The 15,326-nt window shown below is 45.6% G+C and overlaps 1 protein-coding gene and 1 long non-coding RNA gene across 7 annotated transcripts in view; one reads left to right on the forward strand and one right to left on the reverse strand.

The window, feature by feature from the left end:
• Positions 1-15,326, forward strand: part of LOC310851240 — a 984,470-nt gene that overhangs the window by 594,990 nt on the left and 374,154 nt on the right. The gene's annotated exons all lie outside the window — the stretch shown is intronic.
• The window catches only part of TET3 (tet methylcytosine dioxygenase 3), a 106,787-nt gene that overhangs the window by 17,287 nt on the left and 74,174 nt on the right, over positions 1-15,326 (reverse strand). For all 6 annotated transcript variants that reach the window (XM_083753113.1, XM_083753114.1, XM_083753115.1 and 3 more), the window contains 5 exons: positions 10,447-10,537; positions 6,676-6,769; positions 5,818-6,026; positions 2,070-2,220; positions 1,017-1,106 (listed from right to left, as the gene is read on the reverse strand). In XM_083753113.1, the coding sequence (XP_083609239.1) occupies positions 1,017-1,106; positions 2,070-2,220; positions 5,818-6,026; positions 6,676-6,769; positions 10,447-10,537 (635 nt within the window). The remainder of the gene's footprint in view (positions 1-1,016; positions 1,107-2,069; positions 2,221-5,817; positions 6,027-6,675; positions 6,770-10,446; positions 10,538-15,326) is intronic.

A 15,326-nucleotide genomic window follows, 5' to 3' on the forward strand; every position in this document is an offset into this window, starting at 1 on the left:
CAACAGCCACACTTTCAATGGACTACTGCAGTCTTTCTCAACCTGGTGCTGTCCAGACATTTTGGACTCCCATTAGCCCCAGCCACCAGAGCTACCCTCCCATCTGCCCTGGAATCCAACATTATGCTGCCTGGAGCTGATGGGAGTTGCAGTCCAAGACTGGACTGTCCTTGGAAACAAGACTGCACTGCAGGGGGTTGGACTAGATGACCATTTGTGTCCCTTCCAACTCTAGAATTCTATGATTACACAAAGACCTGAACCTTCATTTACCTAGCCCCACACTGGGCTCCATCTTTTGTTTGCTCAATATTTTTATACTGCCTTCTTCTAGTGCCAATCTGGTTCCATCAGTCCCAGGCAGTGCTGGCCAATGTTTTGGGAGCTGAGTTGAGTTCCAACAACATCTCGAAGATAGGAGGCTGGGCAAAGACTGCCGTAAACCAGTCAAACCAGTATACAACGAATCAGAGCATTTCCTGCAACAGACCTTGGCAACAGCCTCATAGACAGGATAGGTCAATGGTTCTTAAAGGCTGTGGCACACCAGCAGGAGAGGATGGCAAATGCGGTGGGAAGATTTGAGGATTATTAGAGAAACATTTAAACATTTCAGTATTGTATAGTATCATTTATTTATTGCAGAATATGGATAGCTATCTTTTAACATGAGAGCATCAAGTGACGCTGCAAGCTCACACCTCTCACTGTGGAGCACATATGAAAGAGGTCCTTTATAATAATATTTTGGAATGACTTACGTTCTTATGTAGCTGCATTGTTTTATACTTTCTGGATGTCCCATGAGCATATCAAATAGATGTGTTCAATGTTACCAGTCAAGCACTGCTAGAAGCTGGTCTCCACCCCACCCCCAGCCAAAAATTCAGTGTGGCACAAGCAAACTTTTATTCTGAAATATGGCCCAGAGAAAAAAGTTTGAGAACCACTGGGATCTATACTTAAATCAGCAGCACAATAATAACAAGAGCTGTACAGTGGGCCATTCCAGGTACCTGATTTTTGTAGGCCTGGGGTGCCAGCCTCCTATAAAGTGGGGCGACTTCTGTGGCCAGGTCCTGGAAGCTTCTTCTGAGAACTTCTTCCTGCAAAGAGAGATTGGGAGAGTCATAGTTGCTCATTGCTGAGTCAGACTACCTAGTTCAATCTCCTATGCCCAGCAGCCAACAGCATCTCCCTGAGGCCCAGAGTCATTTCCTACCTCGCTGTCACCACCTGCAATCCTTTTTCATGGGAGATGCCAGAGATTCATTCAGGCTGGGACTTTCTGCACACAAAGCAGGGGCTTTTCTACAGGACAACACAGCCTCTAACCCTTTCACCTTTTTTTAATAGATCCATAGTAAAGCATTTCAAAGGAGCTGCATCAAAAACTACTGCTGGCAAGGACATTTCCAAAACAAGAGGTAATAACTTCCAAGCGTTTCACCCAGACCCAATCCTTTCTACCAAATATTAAAAGCTAGCATCATAGCGTTGTAGCCAAATGCCAGTCCTACTCACAGTAGACCCACCAACATGAATGGGCACGACAAGCTTAGGTTCATTCATTTCACCTGATCTACTCTGAGCAGAACTTAGTTGGATCCATAGTGATCAATAACCTATATTATTTATAAGAACTGTGAACACCTTTCAAACGAGGAAGCAAGAAATTCATTCTGGAGTAATCAGTACAATGGTTACAATTCGTGATACAGTTTCCCTATTAGTGCCGCCAGCAGCCCCCGCCTTCAGTTCTTAAATATTTTTGCCATTAGGACAAATTCCAAAACTTTTTCCATCCACCTATTTCTGGTATGGTTTGTAGAGGCTACTTTCCAGCCCTTTCACGTTTACAAGAAGGAAAGCAATGACTTGCTTGACCAAATGCAAGCAGGTATTTGGTCAGCCTACTTTTGGGGAAGTCTCACATGAACTTTGCCAGAATCCCGTGTCATTGCTCTTCCCCTTAAGAGATTCTGGTGAACCCTGGAGCCCTAATGCCCCTTGAAAAATGAACAAGCAAAACAAAGGGAGGCATGGTGGTGGGTGGGTGTCTCACTAACCTCTTTGGGGTTGTCTCCCTGAAGTCTGAATTTCCTGGGCGTTTTGCTTCGAGCATATTTGCACCCATTGAAATACATGCTCCAAGAGCAGCCGAAGGAGAAAGAGGCACCGCAGGTGTTGGGGTCCTTGCCTTGACATGCGCAGGTCCGGCTGCAATGAACACAAAGGAAGGCATTTCAGATGCTGTCCACAGCAGCCAAATGGAGCTACTGACCTGTGCTCTTGCCATTCCCAACCCACTGAATCTAAAGGTGTCAACCACAAATGAGTTGGGAAGGCCAAATCCCCCCATCAGGAGGTGCCCATCAAGGGAGCACAACCATAAACCAACACTTGACCTCTAAAAAGCATTGACTTATAAAGCAGTTAAGGGGATTTCCTTTCCTTTCTGTTAATGTGGGAGGTATGGGTTGTGCTCATATTAATGTGATGTGAAGTTTATTCCCAAGATTAACTCTTAATGTGCTTGCAACATAGTGCATTAACTGTTATGTATACCTGTCTTATCAGTGGCTAATATGCTGCAATATTTTAATGAGCTTAAATCTTATGGTCTTATCTCTAAATAAGTATTCATAATCATGGGAGCTTTCTAACACACATAGCTACGATTTATTGTGTACAGATAACGATTTATTGTGTACAGGTAACATGTGCAGTTTCAACTTTACCTGGCTGAAGGCTGGCTGGCTAAAACTGAACAAATTGAATGCACAGAATGCAGAGAGCTTAAAAGCTATTTTTGTACAGGGTATTCCCCAGCACAGAAACAGCTTTTAAGCTCTCTGTCTTGCAGAGCTGGAAGAAACGCCTGGTACAGCCTAATAAAGGTCTCGCACAACAAGGACACATCCTGTTTCTGGCGTACCATATCAGGCCTACTGGAGCATTGAGTGGGCCAATTTGTACTGTTGAACCCTAAGAATGGACGCAGTACTACAGCTCACTTTTCCTAGACCAGGATGCTCAGCTTAATCACCCAACAGTATATCCAGAAAACTTACCAGCTTGGCCCCCAGTGTCCACGACTGCGGTAAAAGACCTAATTACGCAGCTAAAAAACAAAAAAGCCCCAGGCATTGATCACCTGCCCCCAGAACTTTTGAAGTCCACTATTGACTGGTGGGCACCTCTGCTTGCAGCAATATTCTCTCACATTGATTCTTCTGGTTTACTCCCTGACAGCTGGGCCATTGCAGTAATCATCCCAATATTCAAAAAGGGGCCTACATCGGATCCGGCCAGCTACAGACCTATCAGCCTCTTGACTATAGTTAGTAAATTATATGCATAATGCCTCCACAATAAATTAATCAACTGGATTGATGTTGAGGCTATCCTTGTGAAAGAGCAAGCAGGATTCAGGCAAGGTAGATCTACTATAGACCATTGCTTAATCCTAGCCTACCTCATAGATAAGTGCACCAAGTATGCTGCTTTCATTGATTTGAAAGCTGCTTTTGAATCAATCTCACGAGTAAGACTATGGGCTAAACTGAACACCTCAAGCATAGACAAAAGATTATTATATCTGATTAACTGCTTTTATAAAGACACTGTGCTGAAAGTGCGTTGCTCTACAAATGGCCAACTTACAGGATCTGTACCAGCCACAAAGGGAGTCAAGCAAGGATGCATTTTAGCTTCGGCACTCTTTAACCTATACATAAATGACATGGTCCAGTGCCTAACATCTCCAGAGTTCCATGCCCCTAAACTGGCCTCAAAACCAGTCTCTGTACTATTATATGCTGATGACGCGGTGCTCTTATCCCAAACAAAAATAGGTCTAATAAGATTGATAAGAGAATTCTCAGTGTATTGCCAGAGAGAACACCTGGTCGTAAACTATCAGAAAGCCAAAGTTATGGTTTTCTCAAGAAAATATAGGCCCCACAGTTGGCGTATGGACAATCAGCCAATTGAACAGGTCAAAGCTTTCAAATATTTGAGCCTTATCTTCCAGTCCATGGGGTCATGGGGAGCGCACCAAAATGTGCAAAAGAAAAAGCATCCCAAAGTGCCAAGACTTTGACTTGCTTTTTCCATACAAAGGGTGGCAAACATATACCATCAGCCCTAGAAGTCTTCTAAACTAAACCCCTAGCACAGCTACTATACAGGGCTCAGATTTGGACTGGTAACCACCTTAGCACTTTGGAAGCTGTTCAATCAAAGTTTCTAAGGCAGATTTTTTCTGTACCGCCATGCGTCCCAAACGCATCATTGAGACTGGAGGCAAGTCTCCCTTCAGTAGAAGTACGGACTTGGCAAAGAACTCTTAACTTCTGGCTCCGCCTGAACTCAAATCCCCCCCCCCCCCCGCCCCGGTTTACTATCCCTAGTACTTCAAGACTCCCATAAAAGTGCCTGGCTTAAAACCGTCTATGAAAAACTTCACTTTTGTGGCCTATCCCCACAACACCTACTCACTATGGGCCCAACTAAAGCAAACAGTCTAATTGGTCAACGTCTAAAAGATATCGAACATCAGAATAACTTGGCCACTATAAGGAAATTCTGCCCTTGGTATGTTCATTTTCCACCTCTCCATTTTGATCCTCTGGCCCCATATGTGCACAAACGTATTATCCCAAAATACAGACGTGCTTTTACACTTGCAAGACTGGATGTTTTGCCATCTGCGGTACTTGAGGGTCAATTCCAAAAGATCTCGCCTGAGAAACGCCTTTGCCCCCGTGGAGATGGTAGCACTGAAACAGCGGCACACGTCCTCCTGTCTTGTACTCTCTATGAAGGCCTGAGGAACAAGATCATCACCCCACTCGTACTAACCATCCCAGGGCGCTCAAACACTGCCACAATGTCCTTTCTTCTATCAGATCAAAATGAGCAGACAACAGCAAAGGTTGCTAGGTTCATAGCAGGGGCAATCTGAATAAGGGCCGCTAACTGACAGCTGATTCAGGACTTTAAATTGTGCTCTTATATCAAATTTCCTTTTCTGCGTATACTGTAATGTTTTACTGTTGCTATGGCCACTGGCTAATGCGAATAAAGTCTTATTTTATCTCGGTCTTGCTTACGGTCTTGCTTACTAGAAGGCTCTCATGTGGGCTCTGAGAGGCTCTCATGATGTCTCACACATCCCTATGAGAGCCTCCCAGAGCTGGTAAGCAAGGCAAAGAACTTAAAAATTAAAAAACCCTTTGCGTTGTGTGGGAGGCTTAAGGTCCATTTGGCACAAAAGCTCCAGAAGGTAAAAGTGCTCTGGTGGGGGCGGTTCCGACGGTGTGGTTCTAGTATTTTTGTCTCATGTCAAGATTGTTGTTTTTTAAAAAAGGATTGCCAATTCCCATTATCACGGAATCTGATAATTTTAAGCAGGGAAGAGCTCAAAATGTTGGCCTGGAGGGGGCAAGTTTGATATGGACCCAAGGATCTTCCATTTGGCCCCTAATCAATGGTAGTCAGGGGAGAGAAGGAAGGAGGGAAAGCAGGAGAAACTTGTTAGTTTTTGAGGTAACATGTTCACCTCTTCAGGAGCAGAAATCAGGAGTCAATAAGTCCAAGGAAACTTTCAGTAAATCAATTCCATTGCTCAGGCAAGTGAGGCAAACTTCATACTGCAGAGTAAACCATGGGCAAATAAACACACACACACACACAAGCAGAACAGGGCTGTGGTTAGCTGCTTTGTCTCGTCCCGGCCAAGATCTCTGGGAAAATGCTGTGTCCCACCAGCCTCTTGTCTCCAGCAGCCTAGCCAGGGCTAAAGGAACTTACTCGTCGTTCAGCCCACATCGGCGGGTGGTGGGGTTTCCATATTTGGTGAGCGTGTCAGTGAGCTCCTGGTACAGGGTGTCCCCCAGGGCACGAGGGATCCCCTCCCAGGCCAGAATCAAGATAATGATGACAGCATTCTGGCAGTGATGACCAGCACGGTGTCGCACCAGGCACAAGAGCTTCTCCTCTAAGTTGTGCCTCCTGATGACCTGGAAAACAGGAGAGGATATTGCTTGGTTAAGGAAAATACGGCCTCCAACCTCACCCTGCCATCCTCCCCCAACGGGGCCAGAGTGGTGCTGCCCAACCTCCTGGGCAGAACTGCCCAAAGAGAAGTCAACATTAATGGGGCAAAGTGAAACACTGTAGACTTATTTTCCATACAATTGAAGGAACTGCAGTTGCTGCTGACTGCCCTGGCATGGCAGTGCTGCACTTCTGTTGGCTGGTGACAGTCTCCACATCAATGCCTGAACATAAGAGATGCCTAACTGCTGGATCAGACCACCAAAAGCCCACCCAGTCCAGCATCTTGTTTCCCACAGTGGCAGCCGGATCCCTCTGGAAAGACCATAAGTGGGCTGTAGAAGCCTTCCTCCATTGCTTTGCCCAAGCAACTGGAGTGAAGTGGCATCCTAGGTGCGAGCCCTTGCCCCTCTCCTCCTCCTCCTCCACTACCACCACCACTATGAAATTGTATCTTCCTTCCACTATTTCTGCAATGAGAGTCATTGAGGGTCTTTTGGGCAGAATTTGGGAACATTCTTGTTTGCTGGCAGTGACTGCATAGGAACTGCTATTCAGCCAAGTTTCTGGGATAAATGCTAAATGCCAGGGGAAAGGAGGGCAGCCACTTACCCACTTCGCAATGGGGCAACCGCGGGAGCTCTTTCCTTCCTTCCCTGTGTAGATCACTTTTTCAATTCTGATGGCTTTTCCCTTCTCACCATACCTGGTTGGAAAAGTCACAACATTAGGAAGACAAACAGGGCACATGACTGAGAGCTCTGCTCTAGAGGACTATCTGAGTGAAACCTCTTCCTGAAAGACTGGAGAAAGATTACAAGGTGGGTTGGGCTTCCACTTGCCAAATGGCTTTCAAACTAGCCAGCAGGGCCGTCTTACCCATAGGCGCTAGGGGTGCAGGGCACCCGGACGCTGGGATCTCAGGGGTGGCAGGTCAAGAGCCCAAGAGCCCAAGAGTTGAGTCCAGGGAAGAGCCCATCTGTCGGTCGGAGCGCCACAGTGAACTCTTCTGCTGCGGGTGGCTCTGTGCAAGTTCAGGGGCAACTGAGCCAGCAAGATGCTGAGACGGCCAGCCGACTCCACCCTCCTGCGTGCCTAGGCCTGGGCAACCTGGGGTGGCAGGTGCCGGGTGGATCTTTGCACCCCAGTGCCACATATGCTTAAGACAGCCCTGCTAGCCAGGATAGTAAGCTAACTTCAAAACCATGGTTTAATATTCTAGCTTGTTTGTGAGCTGTTCACCATAGTTTGGGTGTTTGGATGCAACAGGAAGCTGTGGTTAGGAAATGAAACATGACTTGTTCCGCTGCTTGTGTGAAAGGAAGAACAAAGGGAGGCTACCTGCAAGTGGAAGGACTGGTTTGTGTAGGTTTCACCCAACATGCACTCTAAAATGCTTGGTGTGGTTATTGTTTTGCCATCCCAGTGCTTTGGGGCATCATAGCTAGGAGACAGGCAAATACAACTTCCTACCTTAGTTCTATTAATTGCAACTCAACCTTCCCAAAGAGCAGTATCTCCAAGATACCGGAGGTCACCCACTGGGGCTTTGCTATTCACTGGGAAAAGGTTGCATTTCACTTTATTGCAGAAGACGTGCTTCTCAAAAGGACTCACTGAGCGTGGGAGCTGTTCTTCATATCAGTTATTGATGCACAGAGGTTCTTTTCCCACCTCCGCCTTTAGGGTCGTCAGCCTCCCAGCCAGCCCTGGTTGTGCTGCCTGCGATGGTGATTCAGTGGCAATGTGTTTAGAGGTGACTCAGCTTCTTCAGCAGTCTATGAGTCAACTGCAGGGGAGTAACCTAATCAGTCTGAACATGTGTCGGCCCACCTGCAAGCAGTCTGCAGCACTAAGCCTCCCTGTTGCCTGGGTAAAACTCCTCAATGGAAACAAGAGGGGGAAAGCACCTCTTTCTTGTATGTTATACCTAAAATTCAAGTGACCTTCTGGATGAGCCAGGGAGACAACACTTCTACTGGCAACAATTAAAAGAAGTACCTGAACATCTTACATTTTTAAACCTGAGAGGATGTGAGCCTCAGCCCAACCTTCCCTTTTTAAAACATGGCAGTCTTCACACAATTCTCCAAACCATGATTTGGAGGATGAGAAACAAGCTGCATGCTCCCTCCTCCCTTCTCAGAAAACTCATGTGGACTTTATTTATTTACTTTATTGTATTTATATCCCACCGTTTTCTACAAGGAGCTCAAGGTGAAGTACATGGTTCTCCCCTTGCTTAATTTAATCCCCACACCAACCCTGCGAAGTGGGACATATGCTGTCTTCCAATAGATTTCTACCACATTTCACAAGTAATTATTAAACCTTTAAAAAAAACAAAAAACATCTTACTTTGGGAGGTTTTTTTAAAGAAAGATTAGAGGCATATCTTCCCTTTAAAAAAAAAATTAACCAAATTTACATTGAAGGGTTTACTTTCACTGAATCTGAATATGCAAAAAAGATGTGTGCTGCCCCCACCCCGTGTAAATAATATCAGTGGGTCCTACTCAGAGAAGATCCATTGAAATGAATGGACATGACTAACGCAGGCCCATTAGTTTCAATGCTTCTACTGTGAATGGAATTTAGTTGGAGGCAACCAACTAAGAGATAATGTACTTCAACAACTACTACTTTTACATAAAGGTAAAGGTAAAGGGACCCATGACCATTAGGTCAAGTCGTGACCGACTCTGGGGTTGCGGCGCTCATCTCGCTTTATTGGCCGAGGGAGCCGGCGTACAGCTTCCGGGTCATGTGGCCAGCATGGCTAAGCCGCTTCTGGCGAACCAGAGCAGTGCACGGAAATGCCGTTTACCTTCCTGCCGGAGCGGTACCTATTTATCTACTTGCATTTTGATGTGCTTTCGAACTGCTAGGTTGGCAGGAGGCTACTTTTACATACACATATATAATATGTGTAGCATAATTTATATTAAAACCCTTCTCTCTAAAGGAGGAAACCAATTTGCTAGTATGTTTAAACTGTTTTCTCATGTGTTTTTAAAAGTCTAGGTGGTAGGACAGAGTGATCAGGATCAGTAACACACAAACAAGTTCAGATCAGTTCAATTGGGTTGGCTGGTTTCAGGCCACAATGCATGTTGCCATATAACAGGGAAATGAAGAGGTCTGCTCAGGCCCTATGTCTTTGGGCTGAATGCCTGACTCAGCATATATGGACCTGCCAGTCAAAACAGAGGACTGAGACTGTACGCCTGCAGCACTAAGAGCTGAAGCAGAAAGGAGAAGAGGCAGAGAGGTCTGTAAGTCCAGAGGCAGAGGAATCTCCACCAAGACTGCACCAACCCTAGGACATTCAAGGTTTCAGGCATATGTGGGTCACTGTTTCCACATTCACATTTGTATTCCTTCAACCATCTATGAGCACTTTCAAAATTATTATGCCTCCGATCTTGGTGCTTCCTGTCCACACTAGTGGGTAGCGCCTGATGGGATGTATTCACGCTGTGTGCTGCTGTTTGCTTGTTGCATTAATATCCAACGAGCTCAAGGTGGCATACATGGTTCTCTCCCTCCTCATTTAATTGCCATCACCCCTTCAAGATAGGTTAGGCCAGGCTTCCTCAACCTGGGCCCTCCAGATGTTTTGAGACTACAATTCCCATCATCTCTGACCACTGGTCCTGTTAGCTAGGGATGATGGGAGTTGTAGTCCCAGAACATCTGGAGGGCAGTTTGCCTATGCCTGCTCTAACCACTACACCACACTGGCTCCCAAATAGTACTTTCCCCCACACTGTAAGTTCCAAACGTCTGAGGCCCATTGTGGGCACTGTGTGCAAGTATTTGGTTCTTTGTGTGTAAGCACTTCTTTAATTTAATTTCGAACTACAAGTTTTCCAATATTCCAGATTCCCACAGAATCACAGCAAAGTCTACTGGGGACATGTGCACAGGTATTTGCATACCTGTCAGGCACACATTCCTTTTCATTCTTCTTTTAAATGTAAGTTTTTCAATATTCCAGATTTGCACAGAACTTCAGTAAATATATAAAATTTGTGTCACTCCAAGTCAGGAAAGGATTTGGAGTCACTTGCATGAAAACCTTATTCTTACTTTCTTTCCCTGCCCCTTCCCCACCTCCTATACCTGACAAGGGAAAATTTTTATTTTTGACACAGCTGTTTTGTGAAATACCTCTTCTGCCGAAAAGACCTGTTTTAAAAAGGATTCAGGTACCCCATAATTTTTTTAAAAAAATAATAATTATGGGGCTATTGGCTCCCTTTTATAGGGAGTTATGGTGATCGCAGAATCAAAGTGTTGAAGGTTATCTATGTTGATGCAAGAATTTTAAAAAAGAAAAGAGAAGAAATCTTTTTAAACTGCACATGTTTTGCAACTTACCGTTCTTCCATGAGTTCCCTGATGGCTGCCACAGTTGGTCCAGATCCCAGGTGGGTGTAATAGGGCCCTTCGTCTTTTTCCACTATTTGCTCTGTTTAAAAACAAAACCAGATTAATTATTTCACCTCGATGTCTTTGCCTTTTTATAGCAAAGGGAACAGGTGTAACTGAAAGTTTGTTAAGCTGAAGGTGGGCAGAATGAAGCCCTTGGTCAGATGCCCCACTGAAACTGCAAAAACGAGGAGGTGGGGAGGGAGGGAGCAGACACACAGCTCATCAAAACACAACTGGGATTTTAAACTGCACTGTGATTTACACAAAATGATAAATTACAAACTACTTTGGAAGCTTATGCTCAAAAGTGGCCTAAAATTATTTTCAAAGAAATAAATTTCCTTTATTCTAGGAGTAGAGGACTGGTGCCCTCCAATGTTGCTGGACTACAACTCCCATTATCCTGACTCACTGGCCAGGCCAGCTAAGACTGACAGAGTCCAATAACTGGAGGTCATTGGCTGGAGGTTCTCCAGTCCCAACTACTCCCTTGCTGCTGCCACCGCAGAAGCAGCAAGAAAGGTCAATTAGGCAGGTAGGCTGGTTGGAGTTTCATAGGGGAAGCTGTGGGAGACACCTGACTCTGCTGTCTTCCCCATGACATCATCAAGAACAGGCTAAGCATTATACTAACTCTCCAAGTAAGTGGGGAACTCTGTTGTTTGTGGCTTCTTTCTGCAAGCTCAATTCCAAGCCTGAACAGGGAGGGGCGGGAGATGGGTACCAGCCACAATGGCTATGCTCTGCCTCCACAGATGGAAGAGAGGTGAGTGCCCACAGGAATCAGACCTGGCAGCTCCACCACAGAGACACCCTGACAGCTTCTCTGCTGACAGTCAGAGAGAGAGAGCCAGGCAGAAACAGGGAAGGTCCCTTAGGAAGGTGCTTGACATAGAGGGTTAGAGTGTGAGTGGGCGGAGTTACAAGCCAGTCCAGGCAACTGGTTAATCTAGATTTTTGGGACTAGAATTCCCATCATCCCTGACCACTGGTCCTGTTAGCTAGGGATGATGGGAGTTGTAGTCCCCAAACTCTGCCCTCCAGATGTTTTGGGACTACAACTCCCATCATCCCTAGCTAACAGGACCAGTGGTGAGGGATGATGGGAATTCTAGTCCCAAAACATCTGGAGGGCCGAGTTTGGGGATGCCTAATCCCCAAGTTAGCAGCAGTCCTCAGAAGTCTCAGCGTTTTCTCTGTTCTGCTTCCTTAATAAAGAAACTAACCATAAGTTAGCAGCCATGTCACTGTCATTTTCTGTTCTGCAAATGACCTGTTCTCCCTGTCGGCTCCTTGAGAGCTGGTGGCATTTTATATATAAGTAGTGTTAAAGAAGCAAAAGTACAGGCTAAAAGATGTGCATCCTCCCTCTGCAATATTGCTGTGTATTTCATAATATTCATTCAAATGCCTTAAGAAACATGCAGGAGATCCTAGAGTGGCAGGGACCTCTCACCTACTTGGAGTAGCAAAAAGGACTGGTCCCAGGCTGATATTTGCAACCCCAGACAAAAGTGCAGCCACATCTAGAGGCCCTAAGCAAGATCAGGGGAAAGCCCTTCTGGTTAAGATCTCGGGTCTGCTGACCTAGTAATTAAGGTAAGCTACAAATACAAAATTCTTCACTGCTCAAATGGCAACACTGACCTGAGCTCAAAACTTATTTCTCCTCCTTCCCTCCCTGCTCTGAAAACAAAGTGCTTCTGTTTCCTGTTTCCACAGAGCACAACAAAGGTATCTGACTGAAAAACAGGAATGCCTCCAGCTCTGCATCTCTGAAAGGTTCCCAAATGGTCCACATGCCCATCTTAATAAGCCAGTTCTAATGAATCCCATACCAACTAGCTGGGAGCTGAGATTTACCCTTCCTGCGGCCTTTGTCATAAGATAACCTACAATTTAGTAAACAAAAGCTACAACTCATTGATGGGGAAAGAGGATGGCTGCCAATATCTTCTATTTCCTAACAAAATAATGTTATACAGTGGTACCTCGGGTTAAATACTTAATTCGTTCCAGAGGTCCGTTCTTAACCTGAAACTGTTCTTAACCTGAAGCACCACTTTAGCTAATGGGGCCTCCCGCTGCTGCCACGCCGCCAGAGCACAATTTCTGTTCTCATCCTGAAGCAAAGTTCTTAACCCAAGGTACTATTTCTGGGTTAGCGGAGTCTGTAACCTGAAGCGTATGTAACCTGAAGTGTATTTAACCCGAGATACCACTGTATTTATAACAATAACAAACTGGAACCAAAATAGCAACAGCTAGCTATTTATGTAGCCTCTCTCAGCTGAAACTGCTTTCACCAGTTAATTAACTAAGGTTGCAGATATCCTCACCTCACTTATCTGGAAGTTAGCTCCATTACATGGGACTTTACTTCTAAGTAGACATGGTTGGGACTAGGCCTGGGCAATGTATCGATACGTTGCCTGAAACTGGTTTAAATTTAAAATGGCAAGAGCGATTTTAAAATTTCCAATCAGACAATGTATCACTAATCCCTGGCCCTGCTCACACCCACCCACAGACCCAAACACACCCCACAGCCCAGCGGCTGGCCTCAGGAGTGGGGTTTGCCTGCCTGCAAGCCAGTGCCTTCATTTATTTCCCTGGCCATGTGAGTGCCGCTTCCTCCCTCCATTCCTCCTTGCACAGAGCAGAACAGTGGTTTGTGGTAGCCGCCGCTTGTACAGTGAGAGACTATCATTGGGGCGAGCTGCGGCTGGCAGTGCCAGTGCCAGGCCATGTGGTACCCTGGCTGCTGTGCTCTGCCCAGGGTAGTATCACCTGCCCAGCCTTGCCAGGAGAGGCAGAAGCTGCACAGGGTGATGCTAATCGCATCCATGGCCAGCAACTGCCTTCTTCCTCCCCATCTCCTTTCGGACATCGTAATATACCACCACATCGTGAAGTTTTGCTGGCGATATATTACGATGTTGGAAAGCATATATTGCCCAGCCCTAGTTAGGACTGCATCCTTAAACCTTAATTAAAGGTGATCCGTTAAAACAGTCTGGGACCAACCAAAATGTCACAGAGAAAAATCCTGCAGAAAAAATGATCATGTTGTTTGTGACATTTCACTTGGTCCTACCTAATCAATTTATTGCTCTCCTATGACTTTGGGATCCTCTTCAAATAAACCAACAAGGCTACTCATGGAAGTTATTTTTTTATTTGATTTATTTATTTCATAGAATTTATAAACCAATTTTCACCAGAAGCCCTAGACAACAATATAAAGGTAGTCCAACAGACTAAGGTCAGTTAAAAGCAATTCCATACACTGCAACACAACATGACTGCACTAAGACCATGAGGTGTACAAAAGCACCTAGACCTAAGGCAGTATTAGTTAGTTCTCCAAAGGCCTGGGAGAAAAGGCAGGTCTTAGTAAGATAGTGAAAAGCTACAATAACATTCCTACCTGTGCCTTCTGGCTTAATTAGACCAATTGGGTCCACCAGACCAAGCCTTTCCCATCTGACACTGCATTAATGCCAAAAAGGGCTCCAGAAGCTTTATTTGGAAGCCCCTTGAAAGCAGCTGTCAGAGATCTAGGACAGGCATAGGCAAACTCCGGCCCTCCAGATGTTTTGAGACTACAATTCCCATCATCTCTGACCAGTGGTCCTGTTAGCTAGGGATGATGGGAGTTGTAGTTCCAAAACATTTGGAGGGCCAGAGTTTGCCTATGCCTGTTCTAGGAGCACGTCAGGCCAGTGTTATGCATAACACAGAATGAAATCAGTGTCCTCAGCCCTCACCGCCCTGCCACTAGGGCTTCTTCAACTTCTCATAGATCATCAGAACAATGGCAAACCCATGCTGGCTGGTGCTGATGGGAGCTGTAGCCCCAAAAAGTTGGAGAGCAGCTGGAGAAGGCCAGACTAGAGCCCAATCTGTCTCATCCATTTCATGCACAAGTTGGCAACAGTGACCCAACACCATCTGTCAGGGATTCGACTAGACTACGGTTTAGGTCCCTTCCAACTCTACAGTTCTATGAGCTTGTGAACTTTTGGGACACCATACCACTTCATAGCTGGAAAGACAAGAGTCCCCACCTTGGGTTGAGTTCACTGCTATGCCACTCTCTTCCCCTCAGAAACAACAGTCCAAGTGCAAGTGTAAGTACAAATCCAAGGCTGAATTCTGCTGGCAGAGTCACAAGTAAAGCCCTGGAAACTACCACTTGCTACCTTCCATACCTTTGACTCTGAGAGTAAATGGAAAAGACAGTTCATGCTGTCAAGCCCTAGCAGGTCCTGGGGGATTCACAGTCCCTTTCAGCCAACTATCACACCAAAGGCTCCTGCAATCCTAACTGACTGAATCAAGCAAGTGCTTGGTGGTGTTAGAAACTCAGATATATAAGCAGGGCACCAAACGGCGCTTCAAACCTAGGTTATGGTCACCACAAGAGGATGTTGATTCACAGGAGCTTGGACTCCATGACCCTTGGGGTCCTTTCCAATGCTACAATTCTACATGTTTATGATCTCAACTACATTGCTTGACTGTAGCTTACTCTTACAACAATTCACTTGTCCCAGTATGCAAGAAGGAGAAACACACCCAATGGAAATGGAAATGATATTAACTATGGAACAAGGCAGAGGTTTTTAAACAGTGGTTTGTGAGTTCTCTTTGGGTGGCCTGTGGAGAGGCTGCAGCACAGTCAAATATCTCTGTACTCAGCACTGCACCTACTTTCCTTGAACTGATGATGGAGGACTGCATGCAAGTCAGTTGGCTCAGTTGCCAACCTGGTGCCCCAAACTCTCCACGTAGTCGTGATTGGACCTGTGCCAGTAGCAAAA

This window comes from Podarcis gaigeae, assembly GCF_964106915.1.
Source record: "Podarcis gaigeae genome assembly, chromosome: 8".
In the NCBI taxonomy this organism is placed as follows: domain Eukaryota; kingdom Metazoa; phylum Chordata; class Lepidosauria; order Squamata; family Lacertidae; genus Podarcis; species Podarcis gaigeae.